Source organism: Lepus europaeus, chromosome 4 (genome assembly GCF_033115175.1).
Source record: "Lepus europaeus isolate LE1 chromosome 4, mLepTim1.pri, whole genome shotgun sequence".
NCBI lineage: Eukaryota > Metazoa > Chordata > Mammalia > Lagomorpha > Leporidae > Lepus > Lepus europaeus.
In genome coordinates, this window is record NC_084830.1 from 18618297 (window position 1) to 18630755 (window position 12459).

Here is a 12459-nt window from a genome sequence, read left to right on the forward strand (position 1 = left end):
GCCTGCTTTTATTATGTGTCTGAACAATGGGCATTGTCTTTTCAAGAGTTCACCTTCGTCTTCCTTCCAGAGTCCAGCACAAAATTCATTTTACTTCCAAATTTACCCTAAAATAATGCTGCTTCCCTTTTCAACAGTGTCAGAGCCGTATGTTGTGCTTTTTCTTAAACTTCACCTACAAAATATATCCCCTGTCTGGAAAATTTCTTGGACGACTCATAATTTGAAAGTAAAACAGCATCTTACAGAGCTCCTAGAATGCAAAATCCATGGCAACCAGAGTCAAGTTTGTTTTATTTCTGCTATATCCTCAGCACTTTAGAGATTCTTGATAAGTATTGTTAAATGAACACATGCAAATCTGTAGGTCATTATTATATATTTTCTATTAAAATAATGATGTCCATTTGAGAAGTTTTTGGAAAAATAGAAAAACAAGGAGAAAAGACACTACTGCTTAGAGGTCATTACTATTAACATATTGGTATATTTCTCTGGACTCTTTTTTATACAAGTATATATATTTTCTTTTTGCAACATGGTGTACATACAGTATTCTAATCTATTTATATATTTTTATTGTACTGTATTCTGTGCATGTATTCTGTGGCATCAAGTACTTTCAACTACATCATTGACAATGGTTTTGCCTCATCACGCAGTAAGAATGAGCCACAGTCTGTGGGACCAGTCCACTAGGATACATTGCCAATGCACTACACTCCATGCTTTGGTTCCCAGTGTTTCAGGAAAAAGGGCATTAGAGTTTCTAGCCATGGGCATACATGGCAGAATTCAGTGAATTCAGTCTCAACAGAACATCCTGCAAACTTTCTTTGACATATCAGGAACATTCTAGAATGAATTTCCATGGAGCAGTGAACATCTTTTTCACTAGAAGGGTTCTATCCGTGCAAGGCCAATAGAACAGTAGCCCTGGTGCTCCTGGTGTCAAGAGGGGAACCCCAGCCAGTCTCCTCAATAATACCACATGGTCTTTGACAGACAGAAGTGGTTAACACGTTCATTTCTGTATGAGGTCAAAAATGTTGCATAGGAATTAAGGCTAAACATTCCATTTCCTCTGTTCCTTTATTATATCTGAGAAAAGCAGGTTCTCATTTTAATCGCCCACCTTAGGGAGGGTGGCAAAACTAGTCTGTTAGGAAAACTGGAGGTTTGCTTTCTGACAAGGGCATAGAGTATTATCTCTAAGACTCATTTTTTTTCAAACTTACCAAGTCTTTATTCATCATATGGAAATGATTTCTTTATGTCAAATCTAAAGTGTTACAAGATCCACACTTGAACGATCAGATGAAAATTCTCTTTTCTTTTTCTTTTTTTTTTAACTTTTATTTAATAAATATAAATTTCCAAAGTACAGCTTTTGGATTACAATGGCTTCCCCCTGCCCATAACTTCCCTCCCACCCGCAACCTTCCCATCTCCTGCTCCCTCTCCCATTCCATTCACATCAAGATTCATTTTCAATTCTCTTTATATACAGAAGATCAATTTAGTATATCTTAAGTAAAGATTTCAACAGTTTGCACCCACACAGAAACACAAAGTGTAAAATACTGTTTGAGTACTAGGTATAGCATTAATTTACATTGTACAACACATTAAGGACAGAGATCCTACACGAGGAGTAAGTGCACAGTTCTCCTGTTGTTGATTTAACAATTGACACTCTTGTTTATGGCATCAGTAATCTCTCTAGGCTCTTGTCATGAGTTGCCAAGGCTATGGAAGCCTTTTGAGTTTGCCGACTTCGATCTTATTCCGACAAGGTCATAGTCAAAGTGGAAGTTCTCTCCTCCCTTCAGAGAAAGGTACCTCCTTCTAAGACTCATTTTAAAAGTAATTCATGACTAAGACTCATGGTAGAACCATATGTTGGTTAGAGTCATGGTAGAACATATGTTAGGCTGTGCTAATTTGTGCTAAGAATAGTCATTCATATAATGGTCTGTGGGAACATCATACTTTGTGGGGTCTGTATATCTAGCAAAAGAGAATTCCTGGGGCTGGCACTGTGGCATAGCAGGTAAAGACACAGCCTGCAGTGCCGGCATCCTACATGGGTGCTGGTTCTAGTCCCCGGCTGCTCCACTTCCAATTCAGCTCTCTGCTGTGGCCTGGGAAAACAGTAGAAGATGGCCCAAGTCCTTGGGCCCCTGCACCCATGTGGGAGACCCAGAAGAAGCTCCTGGCTCCTGGTTTGGGATCGGCACAGCTCCAGCCTTTGCTGCCAATTGGGGAGTGAACAGGTGTATGGAAGACCTCTCTCTCTCTCTCTTTCTCTCTCTCTCTCTCCCTCTCCTTCTCTCTCTGTGTAACTCTGACTTTCAAGTAAATAAATAAATCTTTAAAAAAAGAGAGAGAGAATTCCTACTGATAGTGGTAGCATGGAGCTCTTCCAACACTCCCCAATAATTATATTTCATGTATATTATAACAGGTTGTAAAATTTCTACTTGGAAATTGCCATACAGTATTAATAAACATGAATTTCTCTAGAACTCACTATTACTACTGAACATGTTCTGCAAGTGTTGATTTTAATAGAAAACTAGGAAACCCTTGTATCTAGATGGAAATTTCAACAATAAAGTATTTTGGATGATTTATAGGAAATTTTTCCAAGCCAGTTTCACAGTTTAAACAGGTGATATGTTCTGTAGACTGTACGGATTAAGCAAGATTAGGGTGTATGGTGCATGTTAAATACTTGTATCTAGTAATTTGCTGAAATGCCTTTAGTCTATTTGCTGCACGATTTTATTCAGGATAAAATACTTCTAATAAAATCACAAGCCCAGAATTAAATCTCTCAGAATGCAACAATTGCATAAAGAAAACATTCACCTAAGTCAATCTGAGGTCACTGCTGATTACCCAGAGCTGAAACCCTCATTATTTCATGCTGCCCTTGGGCCAAAGCACGACTTAAGACATAAATGTGCAGGCGGCAGGAGTTGGGGAAGAAGGGACTGTTTTTTCCACCTCCTCCAAGAGCTGGTCCGTCCTTGGAGACAGGGACGGGGCCGTGGGCCCTCTCAGTCTGGACCCTCAGCAGTCAGCACAGGACTCCACCATTCGCGTTCTCAATCACAGACGAGGAGAAAAAGAGAGGCCTTGTGACAAGGCCGGGCCTGGGCTTCCGTGGTCCTCTATGAGCCCACAACGATCCTTCAGCTGATGGCTCCCGGCAAGGTGGGCCTGGGCTTCCGTGGTCCTCTATGAGCCCACAACGATCCTTCGGCTGATGGCTCCCGGCAAGGTGTAGATGAAGAGGACCAGGAAGATGATGAGGATGATGAGGATGAAGCCGATGATGATGTACTTCTTGTAATTTTTCCAGATCAGGTGGTACAGGCACTTGAATGGGCTCAGGAACCAGGAGAAGGAGGTGTTGGGGCGGCTGAGGGGCAAGAGAGAGGATCAGGAAAGGGGTTCATGTGTCAACACTCAGCACTCCCCAGATCTTGGTGTCCACAGGGGCTTGGCTCTAGAACCTCCAGAGATACAGAAATCCATGGGCGCTCCAGCCCCTTGTGTAAGATGGCACAGTGTTTGCTTATAACCTACACAATGCTCCCCTGTATTTTACATCATCTCTAGGTTACTTCTAACACTGAATATATGCAAATGCTGTGTAAATAGTTGTTATACTGCATTGCTGAGGGAATAACAAGAAAAAATCTGTACATGTTCAGTTCAGCCACAGTTTTCCCTCAGAATTTTCTCTCTGTGGCTGGTGGAAATCCTGGCTGTGGATCCTGGATATGTGTCTCCCACTTTCTGAGGACCCACAAGGAGACGTCTGTGAAGAGCAGAAGAAGACCATGCTGCCTGGAGCAGGAGCAATCTAATGTTTGGGCAGTCATGATTTCTGTAGCATTTTTAAGGTTGGTCTAGGACAGAGGAGGAGTCTAGAACCCAGCCAGAGGCCCCATCACCCTCCGTCTATCTGACCATAACCAACTCAAGCCCCACTTTTTCCGTGACAGCATCCCTTAGTCCATAATGATCCCTCCCACTCCGAATTCCCATCCACCTACCACCTGACTTGCTGCCTTCTTGAGCAGCATATTTGTCTTCTACCCTCTCCCAGCTACTTCATGGGCCTATGCTATTTGTCCTTAACCAGATCAAAACGCCCTGGAAGGCATAGCCTATGTTTTATATTTCTTCTGTGTTCCCCAGTGTTCTTTTAGTAGATGCTAAATAAATAATTTTGAATTAATGAATAATTAACATTTACTATGTTACGAACACTGTAATAGATAAAGGGTGTGTGCAGGGGCAAGGTCACTCATCTTGAGATTCCTGGGATCTGGGGAGGGGTAGGGCAAATCAAATTTCAAACACTATTTTGCATACATGTTTCACATCTGTATCTATCTACTTTTTGTTTGAGATGTAACCAAGGATCAAGTTGAATAATCCTCTTTTCTAATAATTTTACTCCTGGCAATTTATTTATATGAAGGTAATGACTGATACATTTCATTAACCACAGGGGCCAGTGCTGTGGCATAGCAGGTAAACCTGTAGCACTGGCATCCCATGTGTGCCGGTTCAAGTTCCAGCTGCTCCATTTCCAGTCCAGCTCCCTGCTAATGGTCTCAGAAAACAGTGGAAGATGGCCCAAGTGCATGGGCCCCTGCACCCACGTGGGAAAACTGCAAGAAGTTCCTGGCTCCTGGCTTTGGCCTGGCCTAGGACTGGCTGTTGTGGTCATTTGGACAGTGAACCAGTGGATGGAAGATTTCTCTCTCTCTGTAACTCTGCCTTTCAAATAAATAAATAAATAAACATTTACAAAATTTAATTCACAATAATGATGGAGAAAAGGTAGATATAAGTTAAGTGTCCAGGGCTGGAATTGTTGTGCAGTGGTTTTAACTGCCACCTGCTCCACCGGCATCTCCTATCGGAGCACTGACTGGAGACCCAGTTGTTTTACTTCAACCCAGCTCCCTGCTAAGGCACCTGGGAAAGCAGTAGAGAGATGTCCCAAGTGTTTGGGACCCTGCAGCTCATGTAGGAGACCCAGATCAAGTTCCTGGCCCCTAGCTTCAGCCTGGCCCAGCCCTGGCTATTGCAGCCCTTTGAGGACTGAGCCAGCAGAAGGAGTATCTCTCTCTCTCTCTTTTCCCTCTCTTTCCCACCCTCCCTCCTTCTCCCTCTCTCTTTTCCTCTCTCTCCCTCTCTATCACTTTGTTTTTCAAACAAGTAAAACCAAACCTTGAAACAGTTAAATGTCCAATTATGGAGTGATGACTAAGTCAATTATGGGCATCAAGCCTACAAAATATTCCAGAGCCATTAGAAATCCTATTTTTGACAACTATGGCAGTAACATAAGACTTTCCGGTAAGGATAAAGGAAACAATAAGGCAATTTTGCATGCATAGTTGGAGAAGAAGTAGGAAAATATTCATGTGAAATTCATGGTCACACGAAAAAATCTGTAGAGAAAATATATGAAATATTCTAGAAAGATCTCTGGTAATTTACAGACTAGCTCCCTTTCTATTTGTCCAGCACTCAGTAAAGTCTTTAGAGTAGTTGTCAGCTGTAGAAACAAAAATCCACACAGGTTGGACCACACCAAATGACTGCCTCCTGACTTCTAGTTCTCCCAAGAGATGCTCCAAAGAAACACTTGCCCCCTCCCATCCCAACAGGGCTGCATTTCTGATGTCACCTCCCCACAACTCCACTCACTTGGGTTTGGCCAAGGGCTCTGGCTCCTTCCTGGCCTTTCCGACTGGATTCTTCTCAGCTTCCTCTGCTGTAACGAGGTGGAACTCAGCCTCAACCTTGCCCTGCAGAAAGAGAAAAGCTCAGTGTCTAGTCCCACTGACCTACTGGGGCCACGCCAACCTTCTGGAAATGTTAGCACGGTGGAGAACGCCAGGAACTATTTTGACAATTATGCTGCTTTATTTTGGGAAATACACATTCTGTTGCCTTTTAAGTCTTGGAAGAAGCCATTTTTATAATGAACAATTAAAAAAAACCCACGTGGGAGGAGTGGGTTCCATGGGTATACTCAGATACACACACATTCTTAATACATGCTCCTCTGCTCATAATCTTTTAACATGTGAAGAAATCATAGTAACTGTAGAAACTCAGTCGTAATTAGGAAGAGGTCTAATCCCTTGAGTGCCAGGACCTTTCCATCTGCTACTTTTTTATCTGTCAGTTCTCACACACTTGATCTTAGCCAAAAGGCCGAGAAGCGATATCTGTCAGTTCTCAAGAGGAACTTGGTGGGCGTGGCCTTAAATTTGCCAAATGGTTTTTCTATCATCCTTTGTTTTTGTTGTCCTTTTCATTAATTAGAGTTCTCTCCCTCTCTCCCTCCCACCCTCTCTCTCTCTTCTCTCTCTCCTCTCTCTTCTCTCTGTCTCTATCTCTCTCTCCCTCTCTCTCTTCTCCCCCCCTCTTCTCTCTCTCTCTCCCTCTCTCTCCTCTTTCTCTCTTCTCCCCCTCCCTCCCTCTCTTCTTCCCCCTCTTTTCTCTCTACCTTTCTCTCTCTTCTCTCTCTCCCTCTCTCTCTTCTCCCCCCTCTTCTCTCTCTCTCCCCTCTCTCTCTTCTTCCCCCTCTTCTCTCTCTCCCTCCCCTCTCTCTGTCTCTCTCCCTCTCTCTCTTCAACTCCATCTCTTTTCTCTCTCTGCCTCTCTCCCTCTCTCTCCTCTCTCTCTTCTCCCCAATCTCTTCTCTTCTCTTCTCTTCTCTTCTCTTCTCTTCTCTTTTCTCTTCTCCTCTCCTCTCCTCTCTCTCTCCCCCTCTCCCTCTCTCCCTCTCTCTCCTCTCTCTCTTCACCTCCATCTCTTCTCTCTCTCTCCCTCTCTCTCCTCTCTCTCTCTTCTCCCCCATCTCTTCTCTCTCTCTCCTCTCTCTCTCTTCTCCCCCATCTCTCCTCTCCTCTCCTCTTCTCTTCTCTCTCTCTCTCTCTCTCTCTCTCTCTCTCTCTCTCTCTTTCCCTCTCTCTCTCTCTCCAAGCACCGTCCTCTTTCCTCATGCCCTCTCAGTAGGAAATAGTCCCTCTGGTTTGAAAACTGTAGGTAATATGTTTCTTCAGTGCACTGTACCACAGCTGTTGGCCGTAGTAAGTCTTGCATCATCAGAGGAAGAAACAGGACTCCTGTGAAAGTTAAGAGTAATTCTTGCTCACCCATTCACTCACTGTCATAGGGACCCTCTATGCCAGTCGTGTTGTAGGCACTGAGGACTTAACAATGATGATGAAAAGCAGAACCCCCGATACCCTGGAGCTCCTGTTCTTGGCAAAGGATACCCTTCCTCTTCCTGCTGGTTTTGGTTTTGTGCATTGAGATTCAAGATGATAGGAGGGAAGCAGAATTGCTTGGAGACTGGGGCATCATCAGAGTATTTCAACACATATGGTCATTTGTAGAGCTTCCCTCTCTCTCTGAACCACACATGGATTGGGCATTATTTGACTTCTGAGGCATGGCTGATTTCTTACCTAGTAAAAAAAGTCTAAGATTCTGCTGAGCCAGCTGGCTATGTTTACTTACCTATTCACCCTGACAAAGCCAGAACTTCTTACAAACAGACTTGGTTGCTGGAAGGAGTGACAATGCGGTCATGGCAGAAATTAGACAGAAATAGAGTATTTGCAGTAAGGTTAAGGGGATGGGTGAAAGAAGAGTGACATGCTGTCCAAATTAGCAGAAAAGTCCAATGGGCTTTTATTACAGGTGAAGCTGTGAATTCAAATATAGGCAGTCTCATTTGTTCCTTGAACTTGAACCCTGGGCCAACTCAGGTTAAGCATTAAATGCCCTCTGATCCAGAGATGTTCCCTAAAAATGTATATATGTGATTGCTCATTCAGAAACCTTGTTTCTGTAGACAGTGACTTGCATGTATACTTACTGAATTCTTTATTTGGTGGAGGGTTAAGATTGTGATTATGAAATAAACTGAAAGTATGTCATTGTAAAAATTCAAAGAAAAATAAGAAAGGAAGGAGGAGGAGGTGTGGGAGCGTGGGTAGGTGGGAGGATAATATGGAAAGTATCATATGCTCTTAAATCTGTATATATATGAAATGCATGAAATTTATTCACCTTATATAAATAAAAATTAACCAAAAAAAGATCAGGAAATGTTTGAAAAACATAGAGAGAGGAATGCAAAGCTTCTATTGATTTTAATCACTCTTCCTTGGAATTATCAACATTGGATAGTAATACAACAATAATGCTTTATTGATTTATCACTTTATTCTAGGTTAATTCTATCTATCTATCTATCTATCTATCTATCTATCTATCTATCTATCCATCCATCCATCCATCCATCATCTCAACAAGTAAGGTAGGTCTCCTTTATGTAAATGGATAAATGAAGCCATAGAGGTAAAATAACTTTTCCAGGGTCACACACACACACAATATCCAACCAAATGGAATTTGAGCTCAAGTCTCGGTGATACCAAAGTTCATGCTCTTTACATTATATGAGGCTGCCTCCCAACTTATTTACCAACTATTCTGATAATTAAACTAAAAGGGTTACAAAGTCCTACCCAGCTCTAACCTGAGAAGACATTATGACTGTCTTTTAAAGACACTTGTCTTCTTTTATCTCCATTTCCTCAACGTTGCCAATGGCCAGATGCTCTCTCGAGCTAGCTGGTTCCAACTTCCAGGGTTTATGAAAGGCAGTAATGGCCCAAGGAGCCCTTGCAAGATGTGACAGATAGAGGAAAATAGCCCAGAACTCATGGTAGACAGGCTTCCAACACACAGAAAGTGCTCAATTCCAGACGTCTTTCAGAAGTGGTCTAAGGTCCACAGAGTAGTATTTTATATCTGAAAGCTTCAATGAACTCCTCTAATTTTAAGGAGAGTCAGCTTAAGGGGAGCTAACCAACCGTAAGACTCCAGAATGCTTAAGCAAAGGGACAGAATTCTGTTCTCTACTGCTTAGTAATAATGAGCTCACTCACGCCCTATATGGTGCCCCATGCGTACATTCTTCCACTTAAAGCCTTTGACAATCTGGCAAAGCAGATAGCATTTTAATTTCCACTTTTCGGGGGCTGGCGCTGTGGTGCAGCGGGTTAAAGCCCCAGCCTGAAGCGCTGGCATCCCATGTGGGTGCCGGTTTGAGTCCCGGCTGCTCCTCTTCCCATCAAGCTCTCTGTCATCTCTGTCTGAGATGGCCCAAGTCCTTGGGCGCCCCCGCACCTGTGTGGGAGACACGGAGGAAGCTCCTGGCTCTGGATCGGCGCAGTTGTGGCCATCTGGGGAGTGAACCAGCGGATGGAAGACCTCTCTCTCTGTCTCTAACCTCTCTCTGTAAATCTGTCTTTCAAATACATAAAATAAATATTAAAAAAAAAATTCCACTTTTCAGCCAAGGAAATCAAGGCTTGTGGGTGGATACTAACTTGTATATACAGAACCAGGATTTGTACTCAGGTTCTCTGACATCTGCAGCTTTATGTGTCCAGATGGATCTTTGCTGTGGAAGAAGTGGTTCCTTACTTGACAATGAGTAGATATGCCTTTTCTGAAATGTTCAAGAGGAGCCCCAAAACCTTGCCATCGCTCTGGTATTAGTATATGCATTTGAACTCCCTCTATGGGCTGCCTTGGATAACTTAAGGAATAGTATAACACAGCATAGCACAGCATACGGCATACAGCATACAAATGAGCAAGCAGGATTTAGTGTAGACAGATCTGCATTAGAAACCAGGCTGTAGCAGCTAACTGATCTTGGGTAAGTTGCCAGTCCTCTCTAAGTCTCACTGTCCTGATCCTACAGATGCTAATAACATGTACCTCACAATGTTGCCTTGAAAAAAGATCAATGAAATAACCCATAATCCCTCCTTAGTCTAGGTCCTGGTGAGTAGAAAATCCTTTAAAACGATAGTTGTTACCTTTCACACTATTTCATCCACAGAAATACTCAGTTTAATAGAAAATATCCGTCTTACTAAAATGCCCAGGGAAGTCCCACAAGTCCAGATCCTTACAGAAAGAAAAAATGCCAAGGACAGGAGGAAAATAATATTAAATTAATTCTTTCCTGGGCCTAGGAGTCATCAGTTATTATCACAGAAAGCCTACTCTGGCCTCACTGCCCTGCCTGAGTGGTCACAAGCATTTACTGGGTGTTGGGCAGGCAGCAGGGGGAAGTTCACCGTGTTCCCATAATGCTGCTCCTGACTGCCTAGCTCTGCGTATGGAGGGTCTCGCATCCCACTCCAGTCATCTGTGTTCAGCCTGGCTCCAAGTAAAGGGTGTGAAGCTAATGATGTCCTCCAAATGTAATTTTTTTAAGAGGTATTTATTTATTTGAGTTACAGAGATAAGGGGAGAGACAGAAAGAGAGAGAGAGAGAGAGAGATCTTCCATCTGCTGTTTGTTTCCAGATGGCCACAGCAGCTCACTCTGGGTCAGGTCAAAGCAAGCAGCCTGGAGCTTTATTCTGGTCTCTGGAGCCCATATGGGATGCCAGCATCGCAGGCAGCAGCTTTATCTACTACACTACAATGCCAGACCCATCATGGAACTTTTGAAATATATTTTGAAGTAGTATTTGGCTTTGAAACTGATTAACCAGTATATCAAAGAATGCACATCTAGAGAATGGTCAAGGCAACCATCATTAAAAACATCCTATCATATCTATGAGTACAGCATGGAAGAAAGAATCAGTTGTTGGGAGCGGGTTGGTTGCTTAGACTTGAAGGCAAGTGACTTCATCATTATTAGATCTATGGGTTAAGGTGCCCAGAGGTAAGGGGGAAAAGAGAAGCACTGCATGGTCTTAGTAGGAGGGAAAAATAATCCCAAATTTCCCAATAGGGAAATCTTCTGACTTCAGGTTATGCAATCTCAGAGCTGGACAATTTTAGAGACTGTCTATTAACTTAAAGGCATCTGTGGATGGGATAAAGTGATCAGGAAAGTTCCCGGAGAGCACTGTGGATCTGTAGCACTCATGCATTATTTGTGGGCTTCAGACTTCACTGCTCCTAGAGAAGGGATGCCTGGGGAGGTTGAGAAGTGAGTGTGTTCAGAACAGACATGCCTTCTCCAGCCACAGTTACTGTTTATTAAAATCAATCCTTGGCCGGCACCCCGGCTCAATTGGCTAATCCTCCGCCTGCGGCGCCAGCACCCTGGGTTCTAGTCCCTGTTGGAGCGCTGGATTCTGTCCAGGTTGCTTCTCTTCCAGTCCAGCTCTCTGCTGTGGCCCAAGTCCTTGGGCCCTGCACCTGCATGGGAGACCAGGAGGAAGCATCTGGCTCCTGGTTTCGGATTGGCGCAGCACACCGGCCGTGGTGGCCATTTGGGGGGTGAACCAACGGGAGGAAGACCTTTCTCTCTGTCTTTCTCTCTCATTGTCTAACTCTGCCTGTCAAAAAAAAAAAATCAATCCTTGGGGTGGACACTGTTGCAATGGGTTAAGCCACTCCTTGGACACCTGCATCCCATATAGAATACTGGTATTGAGTCCAGCTCTGCTAATGCACACTCTGGTTTGCATCAGAGGATGGCTCAAGTACTTGGGTCCCTGCCACCCATGTGGGAGGACAGGATGCAGTTCATTCTCCTGGCTTTGGTCATGCGCAGACCTGGCTGTTGAGGGCCTTTGTGGAATGAAGTAAAATAGAGGATAGAAGACTTCTACCTCCCTCCCTTCCTCTTTCCCTTCCTTCCTTCCTTCCTGGCCCTCTCCCTCTCCTCTCTTTCTCTCTCTCTCTCCAATTCATAATAAATAAAAATAAATAAACTTTTAAAAAATGTTAAAACACAACGTTTTGGGGGGGGCATTTGGCATGGTAGTTAAGATGTCTGTCCCACATCAGTGTCTGAGTTCAGATCACAGCTCCACTCCCCTTCCTGCTATTATCACCTTAGGAGAAGCAGGCTCTTGCTGAAGGAGTGGGGTCCCTGCCACCCGCGTGGAAGACTTGGCTCAGGCTTTCTGCTCCTGACTTCAGCCCGGCCCAGCCACAGCTGTGATAGGATCTGGGCTGTGAACCAGCCGCCGGGAGATGCATCCTCTCTCTGTTTTGGTCTCTCTCTTTCTCTGTCAGTCTGTTCTCTGCTTTTCAAATAAATAAAATTTACAATAAACCATGACCCTCTCTGGTATGAGGCAAGTTCATACATTAATGTGGAATGTGCACTGGCAAAATCCCATAGGAAAAGGAGTATGTATGCATACATACATGTGCACATGCACATAAGCACATATGTAACACACATGCATACGCATGTGCACATATTGTGTGCAGTATCTTGGGTGAGTGTAGTAATACTCTCATCCTAGGAATTCCATTTCTGAGTAGCTGAATCAAGGAAATAACTCAAAACTCAGAAAAAGTTTCCCACAAAAGCTGCGTCTTCACTCTTCTTTTAGATGTTCAAATTGTC

General features: G+C 43.6%; 1 protein-coding gene across 1 annotated transcript in view; it reads right to left on the reverse strand.

Moving 5' to 3' along the window:
- Positions 1–3246: 3246 nt before the first annotated feature.
- FER1L6 (fer-1 like family member 6) overlaps positions 3247–12459 on the reverse strand; it is a 251737-nt gene continuing 242524 nt past the window's right edge. The window contains exons 40-41 of the mRNA XM_062188016.1: positions 5743–5843; positions 3247–3430 (exon numbers count right to left, since the gene is read on the reverse strand). Coding sequence (XP_062044000.1) covers positions 3247–3430; positions 5743–5843 — 285 coding nt within the window. The remainder of the gene's footprint in view (positions 3431–5742; positions 5844–12459) is intronic.